Genomic DNA, 27,867 nt, shown 5'->3' on the forward strand with positions numbered 1-27,867 from the left:
TCCACCCCATATTATCCACACCTTGTGTAATCTCCTCCCCTTGAGTGTGGGCTGAACTTTTTGACTCACTTCTAAGGAATAGAATATGGAAGAACTAATGAGATATCACTTCTGAGTTAGGTTATAAAAGGACTGTGGCTTGTTTGGTGTACTTTATTTTATGCTGTTAGATTTCTTGCTATGGGACAAACCAGCTGCCATGGCATAAGGCAGCCCTGTGGAAAGGCACACATAGCAAAGAACTGAGGCCTACCAAAAGCCATGTGAGAGAGCTTGAAAGTGGGTCCTCTTCCAGTCGAGCCTTGAGATGACTGCAGCTCTGGCTGACATCTTGATTGTAGTCGTGTGAGAGACTATTAACCAGAACCCAGCTAAGCTGCTTCCGGATTCATGACCTACAAAAACTGTGAGATAATAAATGTATGTTCTTCTCAGACACTAAGTTTTGGAGTAAACTGTTATGCAGAAATAGCAAACTAACATACTTGGCTTGCTGGCAGGGCAATCAGACTGAGTCATGGAAAGTGTGTTTGAGATGTAGAAATGAGAATATAGTGATTGAGATCATAGCTATTTTATTTATTGAATATTTAAAATAGTACATTAATAAAACTTTGTGTGATAGAGAAATAACACTAGAACTCTTTTGAATGTGATTGTCAACTAAACCACCATAGATACTGGTTCTGCTGAGTTCCTCCATAGTTATGTAAATCAAAGGCTGAGAGATTGGCTGGAGTCAGGATACAAATCTCTGGATCATTTCTTCTGAAAAGACTTAGAATGAATCAATAAAGTCCTTTAATAAGGAAATTGAAATGAAACCTTGCCCTTTGAAGAAAAAGTGCTCTGTCATACTGTGACCAAGGCCTCTAGTCAAAAGGAAACAGAGGGTTGTGACAATGATCTGGTGAGTCTGGCCCCAGAGCTCCCTTCAACTGGTTTCTTGGTTGACTTTGGAGAGTGGACTGTGCATGATTTAGAGGCTAGAGATTTGTTTGACAATGGGAAAATGCAGAAATTCAAGTCCCAGACCCATCCTTTGACCTGGAGCCATTAGTGCCACAGGTTCTCTTAGGCTCTCACATTTGAAAAATGTTCAGGTGTCAGTGTCGACACCTTGAGAGACATGGCAGCTGACATGAGTGAGTGAATGACTGGCTTGCTGCCTGAGGTGGGAAATGACTGCCAGCACCCTCTTCTCTGGTTTTATGAAACAGGAGCCAATACAAGGAAGAGATAGGAGGGGAACAAAACTGCCAGTCCAAAAGGTAGTCATTTAGGGTTTCACACGGTAAGTGGTTTGAGATTTCCAGAGATGAAACAAGTCTCTCCAGGACAAGGCAGCGGCAGGTCACAGCCCTAGGACCTGGCTGGTTTTATCAATCTGGCAGTTCAGCGTCAGCGCAAAGGACATCCCCAACACCTGAGAAAAAAGTTGGGAAAATGTGAGGTCTAATGTAAGAGGACCCATCTCTCCCACAAGCCCTGGGATGAGCCTCAAAGAAAAAGAAAGTGTCCATCACAGTGAAACCACCCTTCCTGCCCTCACTTCCAGTTCCTCCTCAGGAGTTCTCTCCTTTAGCTTTAGAATGGCATCAGGGAGATAAGTTGGGTGGCATTGGCAAGACAGTAGATTATAAAGTGTTGGGACATTTTTTTGTCTGCTGAAGAAGTCACAGAAGCTCTGCTGCAGGTATAGTCAAGTTCTGCACAAGTCAACATTTCATGCAATGAGTCATCTCTACCCATGCCCTAAGCCTCCTTAGTTTCTATGTAAAGAAAAATCATTTATCTCTGAGCTTCTTGATTAAGTCTTACTAATGTGCAATATACCCAAAACATTTGGGTATAAAAGTGGTAGAAATATAGCATAATAAAAAAACACAAAACTATCCCCAATTCACCCTTGACTTTTCAAACTAAGCAGAGAAACAAGGAAGAAATTGATTAATAATTGACATCATCAACTTCTGCTTAGCATAAAAGGCCAATTTTTCAAGTGGAATGTTTTATCCATCACAAGCTTTTCCAGACCAGTGAATGAAGGACCAAAGTAGGGATCTATTTGGTGGCTTTTAATTTGACTATGAATTACTCATATCTCTTAGGGATAAGTTGACCAGATAGATCTTACAGCATATTTTTTATATGCCTTAAATTGGTAATAACATCATTTGACTGGGGGAGCTCATATTCACTGAACACATACTATGTCCTTGGTACTGTTCTAAAACCTTACATTACTTAACTTGTTTATTTTCACAATAGCCTGTGGTTAAATTCTTACCTCTACCACACACACGCAGATAGTGATGATTCCAATATACAGGAAATTGGAGTGAAACCACTGTTCTGCTTTTGCATAGCAACCCTAGAAAAAATTACAAGTACAAATGAGACTACTATTATTCAACTTTATCAGAAGGCTTATTTGGGAAGATAGTTTGTGTTTTGCCTTATGCCAAAATACTTAGGCCAGGTATTATATTTTTATTTTCTTTATATGGATGAAGAAACAAACCTAAAGTAGAGAATATTAAACTAGAGACTTTTCTGGTGTTATCATTACAGTGGCACCTAATGTAGAAGTCCTAGATCCTTACACACTGAGTTAAACTAGCTCCCAAGAGGCATGTCAGCAACAGATGTCCTTATGTTTTTCGAACATTCACCACTGACTTGGGATTAACAAATGGGAATATAGGCTGTGCAATCCCAGCATTGATTGCATTTCAATTTTGCTTTAACAAGGAAAACTTTCATGGCCCTACTAATCTCCAGGACAGTTGCTGGTTGGTGGATGTCCCAGTATTTCTTCACAGACCTAAAAAATTTTGGAGATTTCCAAACAATCCCAAGAGTGGAAAACATGGGTAACAGGATCTTAGGGACTTGGTCTAGAAGATAATTTTGGCTTCTTCTCTGGGCCCAGTCTGGAGGTCCAAATTAAGCAGGCAGATTGTTTCAGAAGTTCCACCAACTTTTTCCCCCAACTCCTTGCTCTTTCATTTATGATTCATTTCATTAAGGGGCTGGATGCTGCCATCTCCAAGGTAAGAGAGCAGAAAGACAGGTAGAGAGAGAAGCTTTCCTACCTCAACATTACAAATTTCACTTTCAACCATAAGGAGACCTATGTCTTGCTGAAGAAAAATCTAGACATAATCCTCTGCCACTATCACACAAACTTTTCCTCTATAATGAAATAGTTTAGGGTAGCAAGATTCTTAATGGTGTCTCTAGTCTAAAATGAGCTTATTCCTTATTTTCTGATTTGTCTAGGTACCTGGGTTGTCTCCCTGGTCTCTATTTTGTTCAAGATTCTCTGTTTCTGGTTGGGAGGACTAAGTCCTATATGACTGGAGTTCCTAAGGCAACTAAAAGTTTAACCAATGAGGCCAATAACAGAAAAGTTGCCCAAAAAATTACCTGAACTTCTGGATATGGAGGGCAAGATGAGGGGTGGGCTTTGCCCCAATCACTCGCATTATTTACACCACAACATTGCAGCTAAAAAACAAACAAAAAAATGTGATGGTTAGAAAGTCAACAGAAAGAAAACTGTGGGCCTTGGAGAATAGGTGGGCCCTTCAGATCTGACTCTATAGCAGAAAATCCAGAATTGGCCTGACTACTGTGGCTTTTTAGGAAAAAAGTACTTTAAAACCCATTATACCATTTCATTCACATAAGACTCCTTGAAGTAGAGAAGGCATGCTTAATTTATTCGCATTTTACAGATCAAAAATTAGGCACACATGGGACTTTATAATGGAGGGATCAGGCTGACTATACCTAGACCCATCAACCAGTCTTAAGATCATAGGAAGTAGGGCAATCAGACATTATGTGCCTGCTTACATGATGCAATAGGAAATATGAGCTATGTTAGTCTCACCACAGATGGAACATGCATCAAGTCTCCATATTCACAAATATGGGAGATAAAGACTCCCTGACACTAAATACCTTGAGGAAACAACTAGCCTGATCCAGAAAATGGGGGATTCTACAGGACAAACAACATAATTTCTTTCCACAAATAAATAGCATGAACAAAGAGGGATACTGTTATAGATTAAAAAAGATTTAGAGAGACACATCATCCAAATGTAACATGTAGACCTTGTTTGGATCTTGATTTGAAGAAACCAATTAAAACTAACTTCTTGAAGTAGTTACGGAAATTTGAATATAGATCATTTATTAGTGTCATTAAGGAATCACTGTAAAATTTTATGTGTATTAAAAAGAAGTTATTTTACATGAATATTAAAAAACACACTTCTAAATAACACATGACCAAAGAAGAAATCTCAAGAGAAATTAAAAATCCTTTGAAGTAAATGAAAATGAAAACACAACTTGTAAAAATTTGGGGGATGCAGCAAAAGCAGCACTGAGAGAGAAATTTATAGCACTGAATTTATAGAATTGAAGTTCTTGCTAATGCAATAAGGCAAGAAAAAGAAATAAAAGGTATACAGATTGGGAAGGAAGACATAAAACTGTTTTTGTTCATAGAAGACATGATCATCTATGAAGAAAATTCTAAAGAATTGACCAAAAAAACCTCCTGGAACTAATAAGTGATTATAGCAAAGTTGCAGGATACAAGGTTAATATACAAAAGTCAGTTGGTTTCCTATATTCCAATAATGAATAAGTGGAATTTGAAATTAAAAACACAATGCCATTTACATTAGTATCTCCAAAAATGAAATACTTAGGTATAAGTCTAACAAAATATGTATAAGATCTATATGAGGAAAACTACAAAACTTTGATAAGCAAAAATCAAAAAAGAACTAAGTAAATGGAGAGGTAGTCCATGTTCATGGATAGGAAGATTCAATATTGTCAAGATGTCAGTTCTTCCCAACTTGATCTATTGAATACAGATTCAATGCATCCCAATCAAAATCCCAGCAAGTTATTTTATGGATATCAACCAAATGATTCTAAAGTTTATATGGAGAGGCAAAAGACCCAGAATAACCAACACAATATTGAAGGAGAAGAACAAAGTTGGATGACTGATGCTACCCAACTTCAAGACTTACTATAAAGCTACAGTCATCAGGACAGTATGGTATTGGTGAAAGAATAGATAAATAGATCAATGGAACAGAATAGAGAGCTCAGAAATAAAACCACATAGACATAGTCAACTGATCCTTGACAAAAGTGCAAAGGCAATACAATGGAGAAAATATAGTCTTTTCCACAAATGCTGCTGGAACAACTGGACATCCACATGCAAAATACTGAATCTAGACAGAGACCTTGCATCCGTCCCAAAAAGTAACTCAAAATGGATCATAGACCTAAATGTAAAACACAAAACTGTAAAAGTCGTAGAAGATAATATAGGAGAAAACCTTGGTTACAGTGATAACTTTTTAGAAACAACACCAAAGGCATGATCCATGAAATAAATAATTGATATACTGGATTTCATTTAAATTAAAAACTTCTGCTCTGCAAAAGACAGTATCAAGAGAATTAGAAGACAAGCCACAGACTGGAAGAAAAAATTTGCAAAAGACACATCTGATAAAGGATTGTTACCCAAAATATACAAAGACCTCGTAAAACTCAACAATAAGAAAACAAACAACCTGATCAAAAATTGAGCCACACCTTAACAGACACCTCACCAAAGAGGATTTAGAGATGGCAAATAAGCATATGAAAAGGTACTCCACATCATATGTCATTAGGGAATCACAAATTAAAACAACAATGAGATAGATGCCATTATATACCTATTAGAATGGGCAAAATCTGGAATACTGACACTAAATGCTGGTGAGGATGTGGAGCAATAGGAACTCTTATACATTGCTGGTGGGAATGAGAAATGGTACAGCCACTTTGGAAGACAGTTTGGCATTTTCTTAAAAAACTAAACATACTCTCACCATATGACCCAGCAGTTATGCTGCTTGGTATATTTCCAAAGCAGTTGAAAGCTTATGCCCCTCACAAAAAACTGTACATGGATGTTTACAGAGCTTTCTTCATAATTGCCAACACTTGGAAGCAACCAAGCTGTCCTTCAGCAGGTGAATGGATAAATGAACTGTGGTACATCCAGACAATGGAATATTAATTGACACTAAAAAGAAATGAGCTCTTCAAGCCATAAAAAGACATAGAAGAACCTTAAATGCATATTATTAAGTGAAAGAAGGCAATTTGAAAAGGCTACATACTGTGTGATTCCAACTATATGACATTCTGGAAAAGGCAAAACTATGGAGACAATAAAAGGATCAGTGGTTGTCAGGGATGCGAGTAGCAGGAGAGATGAATGGGCAGAGCACAGAGGATTTTTAGGGTAGTGAAAATACTCTGTACGATATTATAATGAAAGATTTATGTCATTATACATTTGTATTTGTTCAGTTGCATAGAATGTACAACACCAAGAGTGAACCCTAATGTAAACTATGGACTTTGGATGATACTTATGTGTCAATGTAGCTTCATCCTTGGTAAAAGAAAAAAAATGTACCGAAAAAAATGTACCTGGTGAGTGACACTGATAATGGGGGAACCTATGCATGAGTGGAGGCAAAGGGTATATGGGAATTCTCTGTACCTCTCTCTTTGTTCTATTGTAAACCTAAAATTGCTGTAAAAAAATAAAGTATTTTTTCTAAAAAAAATAAATTATTATCTTTATATTTAATAGGTAAAATGATAAAATGTCTAATATTTGCTTTAATATATTCTAGAAAAAAAAAGCATAGGGATTAGCTGAAATGACACTGGCAAAATGCTAACTGTTGAAGGTGGGTGATATGTACCTGGAGATTCATTTTGCTGCTATTCTCTTTAATTTTGTATATATCTGAAAAGTCTATGATAAAAAGGCTTCTAAAGTGAATTGAAAAGAAAGAAAAAGAAAGAATTGTAGATCTAAAGAGGCTAAGCAACTTTCGCAAGGCCCTCCAATCCTTGTCTCTAGGCTCTAGTTCCTGTGCTATTTTTCTACTCCATACTAAGCAGATATGGCAGGGCCACAGGTGGCTCCATGTGGTCACAGTGGTATTATCTGAGACACAGACTATGCCGGTGCCAGACTGGCTCCCTGACTCTTCTTTATCCCCCAACACACAAAGGCAGGAATGAAGAGATAATATATATGTTTGTGGGTGGGGAAAGGGCATGAGGAATGGGGGACTGGTGGGCTAGCTAACAAGCATGATTTGGGCTTCTCAGGAGTTCAAGAGATTTGCTGTATTGTACAATTTCCATTTTAAGAAAAATTTTGGAAAATACTAAACTAATCCAGTATGACTTGTTTGGGTCTTCCTTACATCTTAGTAGGGTTTAAACAATGAGCCTATCTGAGTTGGTGAAGGAAGAAAGAGAGAATGTAGATAACATTGTACCAATCAGACTGATTCCTATGCTTCCCTGTTTGTGAGAGCCAAGCATTATTCTGGACCTAGGGGCTGTGGACCTTAGATTCTGAAACTTTAAGGAAAAGAAATCCCCTCTAGCCCCTAGAGACTGAAGTTGGAAAATTAAGCCTGGGCTGAGCTGAGGAGGATTCCATCTATACTCACAAATGACTGGATGGAGTCCCACGCTGCCTTGGTGCTGTTGTCTGAGTTGTATCGCCGGATGCTGTCATTCAGGCCTTCAGCCACATAATTACTCAGCTGGGTGGGGCACATTCCAGCAGAGGAGACATTAAAAAAAGGAGGTGAGTTCAAGGAACAAGGAATTTCTGGGAAAGGCTAGTGGTTCCATTTGCTACTCCCTCCAAATGGTCTCCTCAGGGCTGAGGAAGTGAAGAGAGGGAGTTTATATACAGGAAGAAGTGCTGAGGCTGAGATGGCATTGAAGGAATAAGTACACAATGGTCTGTTGTCCTTCCAGAATTTTGGTTTTACAAAGGAGGAAAAGGGACCATCAAAGCATGAGCTCTCTTAGGCACTGAGGCAGATGTTCTCTACTGCCTAACACATGGAAAAAAGTAAGCAGGAGGAAGATAAAGTTGTTTTACTGTTCTTCCCATTCATTCCTTCAAAGCACCACTCAAATGCAATCTCCTTCATGACTGTTTTTTTCTCCCCAATTACAGTTAATCTCTCTTTCCTCCATCCCTCCACTTTGCTTCTATGTCTATTATAGGACTTATTTTATGCTACTTCTTTTCCACTGTCAGCAATACAACAATGAGTTGTATTCTTTATAACTTACCTTTTGTTCATACACGAAGAGCAGGATGGCCAAGGTCACCTCAGCAAGGAGGATAATCAGCAGCAGGACAAAGAACTGGGGCAAAGCAAAGACATGCTCACAGTACTGATCCCAGTTCTTCCCCAACTCCCACTCCATCCTGGGAGCATCCAGGCATGTCTCTGCACCTAAGCAAAGGTTCCTGATCCGGCCTGTTCAGGCCTTCATGAGCCTTCTCTTGTTTTGTGAGGAATATTTGCTATTTTCTTTCAACTAGACTCCAAGACTCTAGAAGGTAGATCAGCTGTCATCTAACTTTGTTCCCTCTTTCCCACTGTGCCTATCGAGCTCCATGGGCGTAATGCATAAGCAATACCATTTGTTGAATCAATGAAGCAATTTTGGCATTGGCTTTGTTGAAACAGCTGAGCAAAAGACCAGTAAACTAGACTACGTGTCTTTAGAGTCTGGGGCCTAGTCCTTTCTGCAAGATCAGGGCTAGTTTGGACTGGAGAACAGGTGATGGCGGAGATTGAGAGGAGTCCTCTACACGTAGGGAGAAAAGGTGCTGTAATTATGGTCCTAACTCATATTTATCTCCAACTTTAGATGCTTACTCTCTTTATGTTAATCATATACAACAGAAAACACGTTTTTACTTGTTCCCTCTCCTTCACCTTTTTACCCAACACTAATTTTGACTGATTAAAACCTTTCCCCCATGTCTATTATCTTCCACCTTTTGCCATTAGTCTGGGAACTAACCTGTGATTTCCCTGTGCCTGTAGGTGAGCTGCCAAGAAATATCTTCCATGAGAATTAAGGCAGCATGTCCCCCAACTTAGGGCACCACATCAGCTGCTAGGAACTCACCGACATAAGCAGGCACTTGTTCTCCTTGATGGAGCCCATGCAGCCGAGGAATGCAACCACCATGATAATGGAGCCCACGATGACGAGCGCATTGCCCAGTGTGAGGGAGGGGAGATTATGGAAAAGCACCCCGAAGTTGTTGTGGATCAGGAGGTAGATACCAAAGCCCAGAATGCAGCAGCCACAGAACTGAAAGGAAGAATCCCACAAATTTCTGAGATAAAACATGGTTCTTCAATATCTTTTCATATTTTCACTTGCTTGAGGTCAGAATCATCTTTTTCCACTGGCTTTATCAAGGTTCTCATGAACAATCTTTATCCAGCTTTCCCTATGAACCTAGAAAAGAGGTGATCCCAGCTTCACCCTGTGATATCCTGTTCATGCACCTCCTTCACATATCAGATACCAGGGGAATCTCACTCCTGGGAGTAACACAGTATCTTCATGCTTCAGATACCCTACTCCTTGTTCCCTGAACTGGTTACACATGGTCTTCCCTGTGGAAACTACAACCACGTGGATGGGGTGCCATGGTTGAGGAAATTCATCTTGGTAGGCAAAAAACTAGAGAAGCCAAACTTTTAAGAATTTTCTCATAGGCACATGAATACCATCCCATCCTATATCTGAAATTCAATTGCTGAATTTGGTACAGTGAAATCTCCCCAGAAGGGGTGACTTCCTTTTCAATCAGCTATTCTTCCAAGTGGCCCAGAGGGGAAAAAGGAAAAGCTGGAAAAAAAGAGGCACTCAATACACAGCATGTAGAGTCTCAGGTTTTCACCCTTGGGTGTAAGCAGTGAGCAGTAGTAGGCTAAAGTCCCCAGAGAGAGAAACAGCATCCCCATAAGTAACTGCACTGGTACCTTTCAATTTTACAGGCTTCTACTGTGGCAGGATGGCAAGAGGGGAGGAAGTTATTTCCCTGTTCTTAGGTTGAGTATGCTGCACATGACCCAGGTATGCATGGGTTGCACTCCATACCAGGCTCTTCAGTAGAGGAGAGAGAAGTAGAGTGTAGCTGGGGAGGAGGTGGGTGCAGCCATGCTCAGAAGAGACACACTTACCCAAAAGAGCAAGTTGAAGAAAAACAGGACATACTTCAGCAGTTTCAAGCTACTCATGCCCATGTTGGGACAGTTTTACCCTAAAAAGTAAAAGGAAGAAGAGAGGAAGTAAGTGACCTGGCTCTGCAAGGTGGCACAAGAGATCAAAGGCACCACTGTTCAGGGTTCAAGGATCTCCAGCATCACCTTGGATTTGAGCTGTGACTCTCCTCTGGAAAGTTTGCCCAAACTCCCTATTATCTTAGTCTCCAAACTGAGGTAACTATTGGATCATTTTGGACACTTGCTTTTGCTTTAATTCAGCAAGCCCAAAATGCTTGACATTGAATTAAGCACTGTAGAAGAAAGGATTAGAGACACTTTCAGAGGAGGGTGAATCACAGTGACACATACCAGGCCAATGTTCAGGGACCAGTTCCTGGGCACTTACTCAAGGAGGCAGCCCTGGGGTCAGAGATAGGCTGGTCAATCAACTATGGAGAAGGCCAGTGACTTGATTAACCAGTTCCTTAAATTCCCTGAGATGTATATACATACTACATTTGGTCTATAGCCCTCTCCACATGAAAGTGGGAGGGACATATCTATGCCTCGTTCATTCTTTTACCAAAGAAACATTTATGTTTCTAGATGCTGTGGGGGAATGCAACCATGACTAAGCTGTAGCTATCCTTCAGAGGATGTCAATCTTACAGCAGAGATAAAACTGGCCAACAGGGGCTGGCCGAGTGATGCAGTGGTTAAGTTCACACATTCTGCTTCAGAGGCCTGTGGCTCACCAGTTCAGATGCCAGGTGTGGACCTACACACGGCTCATCAAGCCATGCTGTGGAGGCATCCCACATATAAAGTAGAGGAAGATAGGTATGGACGTTAGCTCAGGGCCAGTCTTCCTCAGCAAAAAAAGAGGAGGATTGGCGGCCGATGTTAGCTCAGGGCTAATCTTCCTCAAAAAAAAAAAAACAAAAAAACTGAGCAACAAATATTCAATGGGGAAATGAAAAGAGATAGCAATGAAAGCTTGACTTTTAAAAAAAATAGAATTACGTTTTCTTGGTGAGGACATCAATACATCAATGTCAAGTCTTGTCCCCAATTCTAGAGATACAGATACACAATTTTGAATTTTCTCTCAGAAATAACAAGGTCCTACAGAGTGACACATATTTAAAAGCTGCATGTGAAACTGATAGATAGAGCATAATGTCAATTTATTGTTTTTTTATCCACTAGAACTATGCCTTTCTAGTGCATAGATTGCTTGTACAATCCATCATACCATCTTTGCAATGTCAAGGTACCCAGAAATCAGATGGTCTTGAGGAATAGTTCAACAAGGCTGTAGATAAGCCTGATGAGCTACTTTTGTTCCACAATACAATAATCCTCTCTGTTGAAAAGACCAAATACTTCTATCTATCTCAAATTGTTTTCCTTTTCCTTTACTTTGTCCTTCTCTTTCCCCTTTTCCTTCTTGTCTTGACTCTCAGGATTATTCTTAATTCTTCATTACTTCAACCAGTTAAAATAAAATTAATTATATTATAAATAAATTTGGATATACTTGTGAGATAAAAAAACATATGATGATTTACTACATAGGCTTTGAGGTCAAACTTGAATTCAACTCTCAAATATGCCACTAGATAGCTGTGTGAGATTTAGAAATCTACTTAACATTTCTAGTCACAATTTATTCCTATGTAAAACAGGGGTAGGGCTGGCCCTGTGGCACAGTGGTTAAGTTCACACATTCCACTTCAGTGGCCAGGGGTTCGCCAGTTCAGATCCTGGGTGCAGACCTATGCGCCACTTGGCAAGCCATGCCGTGGCAGCATCCCACATATAAACTAAAGGAAGTTGGGCACAGATGTTAGCTCAGGGCCAGTCTTCCTCAGCAAAAAGAGAATTGGCAGCAGATGTTAGCTCAGGGCTAATGTTCCTCAAAAAAAAAATGGGGGTAATACTTACACCTCAAGAGTAGATGTAAAGATCAAATGATCTATGACAAAGACTGGCATATGATTAGTACTCAGTAAATGTAACCCATGATTAGTTACTCTTAAAGGACCACTCTTGTTTGTCAGGAATGGATGATGGATTTGAGTGTTTCCCAGGCCTCTATATGTTGACCAAGTATCTCAAGACTAAGACACATCCATGGATAAATAATCTTACTCATTTTGTCTAGAATTTTAAAAATTAATTTAACTCTTAGGATGTGACATTTAACAGTTCTCATCTCCAAATTCTTGAGAATCCTTACTGTAGCCCTTTGTACAGGCTGTATCAAGTAATAAAAAATGAATATGTCAAGTCTCAAAGACAGTACCAAATGCCATGGAAATTCAGAGATTTTTCAGCTGGGTTAATCAAGGAGGTGACATTTAAATTAACATATTCAAATGAGTGCCCTTCCTTTGAGCAACTAAACATTGACTATCATGATTCTCCATAACTTAGAGCTCTGGTTGGCTACTGAACACTTGAAATCTGGCTAGTCTGAATTAAGATGTGCTATAAGTATAAAATATACACTTATAATGAAAAAGAGCATATTAATTTTTATATTGATTACATGTTGAAATAATATTTTGTGTATAATGTGGTTACTAAAATATATTATTAAAATTAATTTCACCTTTTTCCTTTTAGTTTTTTAAATGTGAAAATACAAAGTCACATATTTGGGATATGTGTCTCTGGGCAAGATGGATTGACAGGGATCAGATTTACCCTTTTACCTAAAACAACCAAAAAATGTAAAAATTATAAAACAATGGCCTGCAAGACACTGAACATCAGACAACAAGAGACAGTTATCCCTGAGAGATGGAAATAAAGGGTGTGAGCCCTATGATTGCCCCAGCTTATTGTGCTGACATAGTTTCCAGACCATGGGGCAGAGAGGAGGAGCCTGGCAGATTCTCTGAGTTGAGGAGACAGAAGATCTACAGATGATGCCTATATTATTTTCCTATTGCATCTATAACAAATTACCACAAACTTAGTGGCTCAAAACAACATAAATTTATTCTCTTATAGTTCTGAAGGTTGGAAGTCCAAATTCAAGGTGTTGGCAAGGCTGAAGTCTGTCTGAAGGGTTCAGGGAGAGAATCTGTTTCCTTGTCTTTGTCAGCTTCTGGAACTCATTTGCATACCTTGACCCCTTCCTTGCAACACTCCAATCTCTTGCTTTAGTCAAACACATCTGCTACTTCCCACTCTGACCTCTTGCCTCTTTCTCATAAGAACCCATATGATTAAACAGGGCCTGCTCAGATAATGAGATAATCTCCTCAGCTCAAAATCTTTAATTTAATCCCCCATAAAAGTTTCCTTTCCCTATAAGGTACATGAACATATTTTGGAGTTCATTATTTAGCTTACCACGGTGTCCATCAAGGATTCAGTTGAATACTGATTAACACATGCATGTAAAGAAATTATCCAAAACTAAGTAGCATATGAACAGTGCTTGGCGCTCACACAGAGCTGGGATTAGTGCTGTTCCCACCAGCCAGAATAGAAAACCTCAAGATTCTCAGGGTAGAGTACACAGAAGGGTCTTGCTTCAGTTAGTGGGGAATAAATAGCTCTAGACTGAATGCTGCTCCAGATCCACCTAACAAATCTTAAAAGCAAGGCCCAAAAGTATCAAACACTTTCCAAGTAACTTAAATTCACCCCAGAACAAAGCTGAATAATATTTGTAGGAATATAAAAATATCCATCCCTCAACAAGGTAAAATTTGCAACGTCTGGATTCACTCAAAATATCAGGCATGCAAGAAATAGAAAAGTATAACCCATAACCTTGAGATATGTTCATCAATTAAAACTTACCTAGATGTTAGACTAGTGGTTTAAGACATTAAACCAGATATTTAAAAAAGTAAGTAGAGACATGGAAAATATTTTAAAAAGATAAATCAAACTTGGATTGATTAATGGAAGATTGGACATTGCAGAAGAAAAGGTTAATGAACTTGAAGACAGCAAGAGAAACTATCTCAAAAGGAACACAGACAGAAAACAAAAATTTTTTTAATGAGAAGAGCATCAGGAGTTGAGAATTTCAAGTGGTTTAACATATACACGATTGAAGTCTCAAAAGAGAGGAGAGATAGGGTGAAGAGAAAAATATTTGAAGAAACAATCACTGAGAAACTCCTATATTTGATTTAAAAAATATACCCACAGATCAAAGAAGCTCAATGAACAAGCACAAGAAAAATGAAGACTACATCAAGACAGTTTATAATCAAATTACTCAAAATCAGAGATAAAAATAAAATCTTAAAACAGCTAAAGAAAAAAAAATCTTAGGTACACAAAAACAAATATAAGGATACGAACAGACTTCTCATTGGGAAAGAGGCAAGCCATAAGACAGTAGAGCAACATAGTTAAAATACTAAAAGAAAAAATGTGGTCAACCTAGAATTCTACACCCTGTAAATATATATTTCAAAAAGTAAGAAAAAAATACTTTCAGACATACAAAAGCTGAAAGAATTCCTCAGTAGATTGATACTATAAGAAATATTAAAGGAAATCTTCCAGGTAGAAGAAAAATGAGGTCACATGGAAATATAGGACTACACAAAGAAAGGAAGAGCACTAGAATTAGTAACTACATGGATAATTATATAAGATTTTTCTTGTTATTTAAATATCTTTAAAATATCCTGGACTGTTCAGGCAAGAATAATAGCAATGTTATGTGTGGTTAATAAAAAAATGCAAAAGTAAAATTTCTGATAACAATAACATAAGGCTGCAAAGGGAGAAATGGAAGTGTACTATTGAAAGGTTCTTATATGTGAAATGGTAATATCACTTTAAGATAGACTGTAATGAGTTAAAGATGTATGCTATACACCATAAAGAAATCACTAAAATAACAAAACAAAGAATTATAACTAATAACCCAGCAAAGGAGATAAAAATCATAAAAGTACTAGATAAATAAATTTTTTTTAAAAGCCAGAAAAAAAAAGAGGCAAAGGAAAACTGCTATCATCTGAATGTTTGTGGCCCCACCAAATTCACATATTGAAATCCTAACGTCCAGTATAACACAAAATATTGATATTAGAGAGAAGAATGGTCTCAAATAAATGACTTCATCTTCCATCTTGAGAAATTAGAAAAAGAACGGCAAATTAGACCCAAAATACATAGAAGAAAGAAACCTGAAATCAACAAAAAAAGATCAGAAAAACAATCAAGAAAATCAATGAAATCAAAAGTTGATTCTTTTGGCAGATGAGTAAAATTAATAAACCTCTACCCAGAAAATCAATTTAAAAAATAGAGAGGACAAAAATTACCAACATTAGAAATGACAACTAACAACACTAGATTCTACAGATATCAAAATGATAATAAGTGAATATGATAACAACTTCTTGCCAATAAATTCAACAACTTAGATGAAATAAATTCCTTGAAAGATGTGAATTACCAAAGCTCACTCAAGAAGAAAGAAATAATCTGAATAATATTATATCAAATAAGAAATTGAATTTGGAATTTAAAAAAGTTCCCATAAAATTCTCCAACTAAATGACATAGAAAGGCTGAATGGATAAAAAACAAGACCCAACAATATGCTGCCTAGAAGAGACTCGCTTCAGCTTTAAGGACACACCCAGACTGAAAGTACAGGGATGGAAAAAGATATTCCATTTAAATGGAAACCTAAAGAAATCAGGAGTAACTATATTTATATCAAACAAAATAGACAATGAGCCAAAGACTGTAATAAGAGACAAAGAAGTCACTATACAATGACATAGGGGTCAACAGGAGGATATAACATTTCTACATATTTATGTACCCAACATAGGAGCACCTAAATATACAAAGCATATATTAACAGACCTGAAAGGAGCAATAGAAGTACAATAATATTATAGGGGACTTCAACACATTACTTTCAAAATGTATAGATCATCAAGACAGAAAATCAACAAGGAACTATTGGCTATAAATTACATGTTAGACCAGATGGACTTAACAGACAAGTACAGAACATTTCTTCTAAGAGCAGCACAATACCCATTCTTCTCAGGTGCATATGAAACATTCTCCAGGAGACAATATATGTCAGACCACAAAACAAGTCTTAATAAATTTAAGAAGATTGAAATCATATCAAGCATCTTTTCCGGCCACACGAGTATGAAACTAGAAATCAATTACAAGAAGAAAACTGGAAAATTCAAAAAATATTTGGAGATTAAACAACATGCTCCTGGACAACAAATGGGTCAGAGGAGAAATCTAAAAATATCTTGAGACAAATAACAATGGAAATATACCAAAATTTTGGGGATCCAGCAAAAGCAGTTCTAAGAGGGAACTTCCTAGCAATAAAGACCTACATTAAGAAAAGATGAGTATGGGCCGGCCCTGTGGCACAGCGGTTAAGTGCGCACATTCCACTTCAGCAGCCCGGGGTTCACCAGTTCAGACCACAGGTGTGGACATGTCACCGCTTGGCAAGCCATGCTGTGGTAGGCATCCCACACAGAAAGTAGAGGAAGATGGGCACAGATGCTAGCTCAGGGCCAGTCTTCCTCAGCAAAAAGAGGAGGATTGGCAGCAGATGTTAGCTCAGGGCTACTCTTCCTCAAAAAAAAGAAAGATGAGTATCTCAAACAACCTAAGTTTACACCTCAAGTACTTAGACAAAAAAGAACAAACTAAGCCCAAAGCGAGTGGCAGGAAGGAAATAACAAATATCAGAGTGGAAATAAATGAAATAGAAATGAAAAAGACAATAGAAAAGGTTAATGAAAATAAGATCTGAGTTTTTAAAAAGACGAACAAAATAGACACGTTTATCTAGACTTACCAAGAAAAAAAGAGAAAGGCCTCAACTAACTATCTGAAGGAAATGAAAACACTATCTCAAAAAGATATCTGAGCCCCCATGTTCGCTGTGGCGTTATTTACAATAGCCAAGACATGGAAACAACCTAAGTGTCTGGTGACAGATGAATGGATAAAGAAGATGTGACATATATATGAAGGAATACTATTCAGCCATGAGAAAGAAGGAACTCCTCCCCGTTGCAATAACATGGATGGACCTGAGGGCACCATGCTAAGTAAAATAAGTCAGACAGAGAAAGACAAATACTGTATGATCTCACTTTTACGTGGAATCTAAAAATAGCAAGCTCAGAAACAGAGAACAGATTGGTGGCTGCCACAGGCAGGGCTGGGGGAAATGAGTGAAGGTGGTCAAAATGTACAAGCTTCCAGCTGTAAGATAAATAAGTTCTGGAGATGTGAGCTACAGTGATAATACCGTGACTATAGGTAACAATATTGTGTTGTATATTTGAAAGTTGCTAAGAGAATAAATCTTAAACGTTCTTATCATAAGAAAAATATTTTTTAACTATGAGATGATGAATGTTAACTAAAGTCACTGTGGTAATTATTTTGAAATGTATAAAATTTATCTATTTTTTCCAGTTTTATTGAGATATAATTGACAAAAATCATTACGTTGTCGGGTCTGGCCCCGTGGCCGAGCGGTTGAGTTCGCGCCCTCCACTGCAGGCGGCCCAGTGTTTCGTTGGTTCGAATCCTGGGCGCGGACATGACACCGCTCATCAAACCACGCTGAGGCGGCGTCCCACGTGCCACAACTAGAAGGACCCACAGCAAAGAATATACAGCTATGTACCGGGGGGCTTTGGGGAGAAAAAGGGAAAAAATAAAATCTTTTAAAAAAAAAATCGTTACGTTGTATACCTTAAACTAATACAATGTTGTTTGTCAATTATGTCTCAATAAAACTGAAAAATAGATAAATTTTAAAAATAAATAAAAAGCTTCCCATAGAGAAAATACCTGGCTCAGATGCCTTATTGATGATTTCTGCTAAACGTGTAAGGAAGAGCCATCACCAAATATATTCAAACTCTTCCAGAAAATAGAAAAGGAATGTAAACTTCCCAACTCATCCTTTAATGCCAGAATCATCAGATACTAAAAATGTAGAAAGACATTACTGGATGTATAACATAGACCAATATACCTCACGAATATAATATAACAATTATAAACAAAATTTTAATAAATAAAATCTACTAATATAGAAAAAGGATAAGAAATTTTGACTAACAGAGGTTAATTCCATGAATGCAAGGTTATTTTAACATTCGAAAAATCAATTTAATTAACTATACCAACAAATTACAAAAGAAAAAAATGATCATCTCAATAGATGCAGAAAACTCATTTGACAAAATTCAACATCTATTTCTGATAAAAACTCTCAGCAAAATAGTAACAGAAGGGCACTTAACCTTATAAAGAGCATCTATGAAAAAGCTAGAACTAACATCATACTTAATGGTAGAAGACTAAATGTCTTTCCCCTGTATTAGGAAGAAGACAAGGCTGTCCACTCTTACCAATTCTATTTAGCTTTTGTACTGGAGTTTCTAGGCAGTGGAATAAAGCATGAAAAGAATGCCACCCAAATTGGAAAGGGAAAAGTAAAACTGGCATTATTCACAGTTGACATGATTGTTTTTGTAGAAATTCTACAGAAATCTACCCAAAAAAATCTATTAATAAACTAATAAATGAATGTAGCAAGATTGCTGGATATGATTCAACATATAAAAATCAATAGTATTTTTATACTTTAGCAACAAATCAGAAATCAATTTTTAAATACATTTACAATGGCATTAATATATGAAATACTTAGGAGTAAATCTGATAAAAGATGTGAAAGGCCCATATACTGAAACTGAAACAAACACAAGCAAACAAAAAACGTGGCTGAGAGAAAGTTAAAAAGATGTAAATAAATGGAGAGATATACCGTGTATATGGCCTGGGAGACAATACTATTTAGATGTCAATTCTTCCAAAATTTGCATGTAGATTCATTGTAATCCCAATCAATATCACAGCAGACTTCTTTGTAGACATTAACAAACTGATTTTAAAATTTACTTGGGAATGCAAAGGTCTTAGAATAGCAAAAGCAAATTTAACAAAGAACAAAGTTGGAGCACAACCACTACCTGATTTCATTACTTTCTATAAACCTACAACAACAAAGATAGCATAGCACTGGCAATAAGACAAACAAATAGATCAATGGAACAGAATAGAGACCAGACATATATGGACAACTGACTTTCAACAAAGATATAAAGTCAATACAACAGAGAAAGGATATTCATTTCAAAATGACTCTGAAACAATTAGATATCAATATGCAAAAATAAAAATTAACTTGGATCTGTATCTCTCACCATATCAAAAAACAACTAAAAAATGGATCATAGACCTAAATGTTAAACCTAAAGCTATTAGGAGAAAATATTTACCATCTTGGTTTGGCAAAGAATTCTCAGATTAAGACACAACAAGCACAATCCATAAAAGAATTGATAAATTGAATGTCTTCAAAATCAAAAACTTCAGCTCTTCAAAAGACACTATTAATGAAAAGACAAGCCATGGACAAAGAATCAATATTTCCAAATCAGACATGAGTAGGAGCTACTTCACTCGTCTTTGAATCCTTGAGACCTAGCACAGTACTTGATTACACTAAAAAAAAAATGTAATTTTGAACAAATGACTGGATCTCTGCTCATTAACTCTTAAATAATCCCATGTAGTAGAATGAACATGACGCTGCTGAGCCAGGAGCCTTGGGCTTGAGATTCATTCTGCCAATAAACTAATCTTTGGACATGGGCAGATAACTTAGACAGAAGGAGATTGGGCCAGATGCCTCCTAGAGTCACCTCAGCCCCAACATCCTTGGATCCTGTGACAGCTGCTTCAGGCCCTTGTCATCTAACTGTCCACAGAACACCAACTAATGAGATGCCTACAAAACTGGGAATAGCCTCCTGATTCTTCTCTTCACAAACAGGAAGGAGAACCTCTATTTTCTCCTTCCCTGATTTTCCACTTACTCAGACTCACACTAAATTGAAGGAGAAAAGCTGCCCATTTGGTGAAGATTGTCACTGCTTTTACCTCATGCAATGATGGGCCCAGTTTTCATATAAACCCAGAGAGAATGCCACTCTGTCTCTCTTTCCCTTTCTTCACTATGACTGGCCAGTTCTTGAACTCCACCCCTTCCAACCCCGGAGTCTAGAAGAAGTTAAAGTCTGCAACTTCCAGCCCAGTGACTCATGACTCTGTGAAGAAAGTCCCTGACGTCAGCTTCCAGGAAGCTCTGTGACGAACTGCAGGTAGCTGTGGCTGCCTCCCACGGCCCACTGTGGAGGCCAGGGATGAAGCTCACCCTTTAGCTTCCTCCAAGCAAGGAGCTGGGACTGATAGATTCTTGTGGATCTCTAGTTCAATCCCTCTCTTTTCTTTGACCCACATGTGCAGCACCATCTAATCTGGTCTTGAATTTAATCAAGTTTAAAGTGGCTAAATTTGGACAGAAGCTTCAAGAAACTATCAATTCTTGATCTCCAGCCTCATCTGATTCAATCTTGGAGACCAATCTGGAGCCATAGCAAGCCAGCTTTTGTGTTACACAGACTGTTATATTTATAAGATATTAATAACTGTTCCTCAAAAAAACCAAGCAAACAAACAAAACAATAGAGAGTGAGAGGAATCCACAGTCAAATAACTTTGGAAATAAATGGGATTAAATAAAAATAAAATATAAAACAATAAACAGCTTTTTTAATGTATGACTTCTGAGAAACTTGTTAGATGCTAATATACATTATGGGTCTCTAAGAGAAAAATCTACTTAAATAACTACAAACGTGTTCTTATATTGAAAAATTACTTAACAGCTCAGAGAACATAGTGTTCCATGGAACAAAGATTGATAAATACTAGTAATGAAATCAGACAGGTCTAGTTTTGAATGCTGGCCAGTGCTACCTACCAGAAGTACGGCCTTGGGCAACTTATTTAACCTCTCTAACTGGTGGATGCCTGAAACCACAATAGTATCAAACTCTGAATATACTATGTTTTTCCCTGTACATACATACATACCTATGATAAAGTTTAATTTATAAGTTACAAATACAAAGTCCATAAGTAGGAGATTAACAACAATAAACAGTAATAAAATAGAAAAATTATAACAATATACTGTAATAAAAGAACCTCAGCATACAAGTTTTTTCTTTGCTTATTAACTCAAGAACTCTCACCTTTTCACTTAAAGGAAGCACTTTATGACTTCTCTTTGGCACATACAAATTGCTAGCATCACTACTCTTGCACCTTGGGGCCATTATTACGTAAAATAAGGATTACTTGAACACAAGCGAAAGTTGATCTGATCACCAAGACAGCTACTAAGTGACTAGCGGGCAGGTAGTGTATACCACATGGATACGCTGGACAGAGGGATGATTTACATCCTGGGTGGGAGGGAGCAGGACTGTGCACAACTTTATCACGTTCCTTAGAACGATGCACAATTTAAAACTTATGAATTGTTTATTTCTGGAGTTTTCCATCGAATATTTTCAGATTGTGGTTGACCATGTGCAACTGAAACTGTGGAAAGCAAAATCCTGGATAAGGGGGAGCTACTGTACTGACTAAAAGGTCAAGTTCAGAGCTTTCCTATCAGTCCATTCCTAAGGGCCATCCTGAGCTTCCTGCTAGAGTTTCAGGAATAAAATACATCAGGTGCCAAAAGGCCTTTAATAATCCTTTGCTTGTTTGACTTTTTGTAAATACCTCTTAAAAATAGTTTTGTGTACCCTTTGTAAAAAAATACAAAAAACAAAGAAAGTACAGAGGAGAAAGCATAAAATCTTCTGAAACCCCACCTCCCAGAGATGACCACCATTAACATTTTTGGTGAATATCTTCCAGACATTTCTCCACATAGGTTCCTCTATATACAGATCTTTTTACCAATTTACATAGAAGAACACGGCATTCAAAAAGATAGTCATTGGGTTCCTATCCCCTCCTACACAGAGCCTGTGGAAATCTTTGGTTCATCAGTGAAGAATATTAGGGCCTTGATTAATAACAATTTTTTCTAAACAGGAAAGAAACTGTTCTCCAAGAAAGCCCTCAAATTAAGGCCCTCACACCAAAATAAATTTAGATAGATGATAGAGTTTGCAGAACCCTGCGAAGTGCCAAGTTCTTCATAGAAACATACCTTATTTGTAATCCTCATATCAGCCCTGCAACTTAGGTGTCAATTTCTTTGCAAACAAGAAATATGACTCAGACCGCCTGCATAACTGGCATAAGATCACGAAGCTAATAATCAGCAAAGACGGGACATAGGCCCATATCTTTCAGCCACCAAAGCCCAGGCCCCTTCCACTGTCCCAGGCCCCAGTTTTGTGCTCTCACTTCCCAACTCAACTCACTTGTCGCAATGTGATGAGTCTCCAGGAGGACTCCTTCTCTCTTTCAGTTTGAAACTCTGTGAGCGGTGGCTGAGAAGGGACGGGGTTATGTATGCATGTCTCTTTGAGGGAGCAATTGTGGGGGAAGAGGTGATAGTAAAATAAAACAAAACCAAACCATCAACTTATAAGCATTAGTTTCCTGTCATCTCTCCATCACTTCGTCAAAGGGATGTGTCTGTCATCTTATTCCTCCTTGAAATTGTGGTCTGGTGAAAATTCTTTCATTTCAAGGCTCCTTTTGTGGGAGAGAAATTAATGATTTGTAGAAGAGAGAAAGAAGAAAGAAGCAAAGAGAGAAAAACCGAGGAAAGACAAATCCAGATGATCTTGGAGGCTCATTTCCTTCCCTTTGGAAGCGTAGAAAGATAATAGCTCAACAGAAAAATTATAGATGCTACTGGTAGCTGACCTGGGACAGGAACTTTTATAACAAGGCCACTCTCTAAATCAGGAACAGTTACATGAAACAGTTATTACTATTGCAGAGTCAGTAAACTAGGGGTTCTTTGTCCTTACCCTAAAGATATGCGGAACTTGGCAGCGGAGGGTCCCTGTCAGAGAGGCCTGTCCATGGTGCGTGCAAGCAAGCTATGCTCAGTGTGAGTAAGGCTCTGTGTGACATAATGAAAGCCACTTCTGTGGTATCGAAAGTTTGAATAACCTGAATCTAGTCATGAGAAAACATCAGACAAACACAAACACAAATAAAGCAACATTTTAAAAAAATAACTTGCCTATACTCTTTAAAAATACCAATGTCATGAAACACAAAGAAAGACTCAGGAACTGTCCCAGACAAAAGGAGACTAAAGAAACATGACAATTAAAAGCAATGTATGATCAGAGATTTCCTTTTGCTATAAAGAATATTAATGGGGCAGTTTATGGAATCTGAATAAAATCTATAGATTGTTAATAGTATTCTATCAGTGCTAATTCCTGATTTTGATCATTGTAACATGGTAATATGAGAGAATGTTTTTGTTTGTATAAAATACACCCTAAAGTACTTAGGGGAAAGGATATCACATCAGCAATTACTCTCAAAGGAGAAAGCCAGGGAAGGATAAAGAGAATGTGGTAAAATGTTAATATTTGGGAAATCTGGGTGAAGGGGGTTCAGAAATTCTTGGTACTCTTTCTGCAACTTTTCTGTAAGTCTGAATTTTTAGCAAAATTAAAAGTAGAAAAAAAGAATTGAACATGAGTAAACAATCTACAGGATTTTGATCTCAAAATTATTACAACTCAAGTCTCTGATGGTGTAAATACTGAGATTCTATAATACCTATTTTTAGAACAAACCATCGGGTAACTCTTTAATGCCTCTGTTTTTCCTGATACAGAGTCAATGCTAAGCCATGAGTTCAAATTTACTTGAACAAATTTTAAAAGATGTGAAGTATCAAAATCATTTCTCACCCCTATTTCTCAATCTAGCTCTTCCAAAATAGGAAATGTCAGACAGCAGTTGACAAATTAAATATATAACTTGCTAGCATATTGATTTCAGATTAATTGGATTTATAACTAAGTTGTCTTTTTATGTTTGCTTATGTTAAAATGTGCTGGAAGTTTCTTTAAATAGAACACAGTCTATTTAATAAGAAGTCTATAAGAAAAGGGAGAATAGCCTAGTGCGGAAGAAAGAGATTCCATAGAGAATCAGAAAACATTCTAAATAACTAGTTAAGTAATTTTATGACTTTGGACAAGTAACCATACCTGAAAAATAATCAGATTGGAATGTTATAATAATAGCTAATATTTATTGGGCTCTCCCTATGAGTTGGACACTTTATTTGAACCTAAATTATCTCTAAGTTTCCTTTACGGAAGAACATTCTATCACTTGGAATATACTGCTCTTATTTTAAATGATTATAGAAATGTATCCTTGTGGGATCTTTTCTTTCACAACAATTCTTGGCCATAGCTATGATACATCAATGCTACTGCTTGGGTAGGAACTCTATTGTGTGCTGGTGAAAAGGGACAAGAGTAGAGGGCTTGCCTCTATATCCCAACACGAAGATCCACAGCCTCCGCTCTAAGTGCTCACCCACTGGCTTTGGAAAGGCATTTTCTTCCTATTTTCCAGAGCCTACTTACAGACAGCCTTCCAAAACTGAATGCCCAACATCTAGCTGTAATCCTCTTCTCTTCCACCCCTACATCCACCCCAGAAGCGCGCTTGACACAGCTGTGTGGTTTCTCTGTGTTAACTTGCTTCAGCGCTCTGCACCTGCAGTGGTAGCTGGGTCCTGGAGCTTCCTGAGGGCAGATGCCCAGTCTCTAAGACCAGGGTGATTTTCACACATTGAATGCTCACTGAGTACCGGAAGTGCTGTGGGCTGACTAATGTAGGAACACAAACCAAACCACTGCAACTAAATCAACACAGCATTTCCTGGAACAGAGCTGAAGGCAAATGGCTGTAATCTTACAGAAAGCTACACCCTTCCCTCTAATCCAGGAGAAAATCTTGGTTGAGGAGGAAGAAATCTGCCTCTTCACCCTCATTTCAGGCCACATCCCATAAATTCTGGCATGTGGACGTCTCAGGGGTAGCCCATCCAAGGTAGGCCTAGGACCTGCCGGGTTAGTGATCTCACCATCCACTTTCAGGTTCTGGGGTTCCAGAACCAAGTAGGAGAAAGGGATTTCCATTTCCTGTGGTCCTACAACCATGACTTGTTATACTTCAGTCTCATTTGCTTACTCTCATTCCCAACATGCCTGGAAGTTCTCATTTGATTTTGTGTATACTGTGCCCTGTCTGGAAGGCCATTACTTGCATGCTCCATAATAAACTCATACCTCTTTGAAAATGAACCCAAGTAGTCACCTCCCCTCCCAGGGAGTCTTAGGCACACTCCTAAACTCCTCCAACATTTTGTGCTCACTCTTCCTCTGTTATAGAAAAGATCACTTTGTCTTATATTTGTGCATTGCTGTGTCTGTCCTCCGCACTAGACTCTACAAACACGTTGAGATTGATAACCACATCAGCTATCCTTGTGTCTCCAGCACTTAGCACAATTCCTAGCCACTGGTATTTTTTGGGGTGGGAGTGAGGAAGAGGAACAGGCCTCAGCTTCAGAGTCTGAAGCCCTCTGGACAGTCAGAAGTCGACCTGAGGACATAAGAAACTAAAGACCAGCAGAGTTTGACCTTTCCAGTTTGTGCCTCTCATTAATTACCAAAGATGAGGTCACTAAGGCAATGGAAGCTGTGAAGGCATGGACTTTGAATCCTTCCCTGTGGCTATAAAGGTACCCAATCCTGTCATTTAAATGCTAAATACTCTTAGCTGGCCCACACAGGAAATATGACAGGAAATCACACTTCAGCTCAGCCTCTGCTCTAGTTCAACCACAGTTTCAAAATAGTGCAGATTCCGGTGGAGGTTGAGAAAGCAAAACTTTGCTCAGCCAACAGCTAAGACTCCGCTTTTGCTCAGTTCTCTTCCAAATCATTTGCATATATATCTGATGCCTCTTACCTCCCATGGTAGTTCTTTAGGGGCAGGACTATTTGGTGGACAAATATCCTTCTTCTACCTTGACCCTCCCCCGCCCCAATAGTATTTTCCAAAGCACAGTGCCTGGCCCCAGGAGGCACTTAACCTGATTATTAAATTAACTCATTAAAAACTCTGGTCTTAGCCTGGCCCAGTGGCATGGCAGTTAAGTTCGCACGTTCTGCTTTGGTGGTCTGGGGTTCATCAGTTCAGATCCCGGGTGTGGACCTACGCACTGCTTGTCAAGCCATGCTGTGGTAGACATCCCACGTATAAAGTAGAGAAAGATGGGCACAGATGTTAGCTCAAGGCCAATCTTCCTCAGCAAAAAGAGGAGGATTGCCAGCAGATGTTAGCTCAGGGCTAATCTTCCTCAAAAAAAAAAAAAAATCTGGTCTTTATTTTTAAATTCAAGGCCTAATAGCCCCGGAGGTGCTTTGGGAATCTAGAGCTCTCTGGCTCATTCCCATCCTTCATTGTTAGGTAAGTGAGTGTGGTCCTAAGGGACTTTCTTTTCCCCTCCAGGGCATAATCAGGTGAGATTCTTGGAGGTCATGGAAAGAGAAAGCTCTGATCTAGTTTCCTGTGGTGACTAGATCTCCAGTAACTACTATGGGGTCACAGAAACCCAGGACCAAAGCTTGGCTATCACTTTGAGTCCATGAGACCTCAATCATTAGTTATGGGACATGAATTAGAAATCTTTGCAATATCGAGTTTTGTTAGTTGGTGCATTTTATACTATATTTATCTATATTGATGTTTTGTACACCAAGGACAAGTTTACTTGGGGGAACCCTAAGGATCACAATGTTCTTCCTGCCCTTTGAAAACAATCAATCTAAGCATCTCTTAGAAGTATCTAGATTTCGCCTCTCGAAATACAGGTACTGGGCACGTCCTGAGTTCTTGTCTGAGCTGGGGGTTGCGATTTGTAGCTATCGTTCCATTTAGTGGCTGTGAGGAATCACAGTGAGATTCACTAACTTTACTTTTGAAAATTTCTCAAATGAAAAAGACCTGCATCTCACAGCTGCCTTTCTAAATGGCTCCGGCTGTTGGTTCTCTCCTCATTTTAACATCACAAAACCAGTCTTCTGAAGACCAGAGCATGTAAGAAATCTCCCCAACTTCATCTCGCACACAAATGTCCAGGCATCAGCAATGACTATACACAGAAATTCAAGTTCTGAGGCAACTTAAGCACATGAATGCCCTGACCCAAATTGATATCAGATACTGTAATTGGAAGCTGGTCAATTAAAAGTGTTTCTGGCCTGATTGCCTGTTGAAGGTTACTAGGATCCTACTGATCTTTTTACTTCCTACACTAAAGATTTGCGAAACAGGCATAGTAGGACATTTTAGGGTTGCTAGAGAGAAGTCTACAGAGCCTCCTAAGAAGATACTCTATCCCACATAATATGGTTCGGGTCTTCGCTCTCAAAGCAGATTAAAATGTCACCAGTCTTACCTTTTGCAAGCACTTCTCCTCAGTCGTTTAGACAGAAGTGGTGATTATTCTTGCGTTGGCTGCGACAAGGCTGGTAACACGGATGTCTGGGGCTATTTGTGTAGAAGGAGAAATGAAAGAGGAATAAGTGTGATCACACTGTGACGACAGAAAGTCCAGAAAAGGAGAAGGAGGAAGTGAGGCTGGGCCCACCCTCTTTAGCCTCAGTTACTATCTTTCCCCTGTGGCTTTTCAGATGTTTACTCCCACGAACCACCCAAATATCTAAACTGGTTTCTGTGAAACACAAGAAAACTC

General features: G+C 38.4%; 1 protein-coding gene across 1 annotated transcript; it reads right to left on the reverse strand.

The window, feature by feature from the left end:
• Positions 1-558: 558 nt before the first annotated feature.
• On the reverse strand, positions 559-27,867 carry CD53 (CD53 molecule). Its single transcript, XM_008542022.2, has 8 exons — positions 27,571-27,867; positions 10,146-10,225; positions 9,076-9,264; positions 8,224-8,298; positions 7,584-7,679; positions 3,433-3,513; positions 2,291-2,374; positions 559-1,426 (listed from the first exon to the last, which is right to left on the reverse strand). Exons 2-8 carry the CDS (start codon positions 10,206-10,208, stop codon positions 1,355-1,357), a joined length of 660 nt encoding a protein of 219 aa, XP_008540244.1. The 5' UTR covers positions 10,209-10,225; positions 27,571-27,867; the 3' UTR covers positions 559-1,354.

Source organism: Equus przewalskii, unplaced genomic scaffold (genome assembly GCF_037783145.1).
Source record: "Equus przewalskii isolate Varuska unplaced genomic scaffold, EquPr2 ChrUn-13, whole genome shotgun sequence".
Lineage (NCBI taxonomy): Eukaryota > Metazoa > Chordata > Mammalia > Perissodactyla > Equidae > Equus > Equus przewalskii.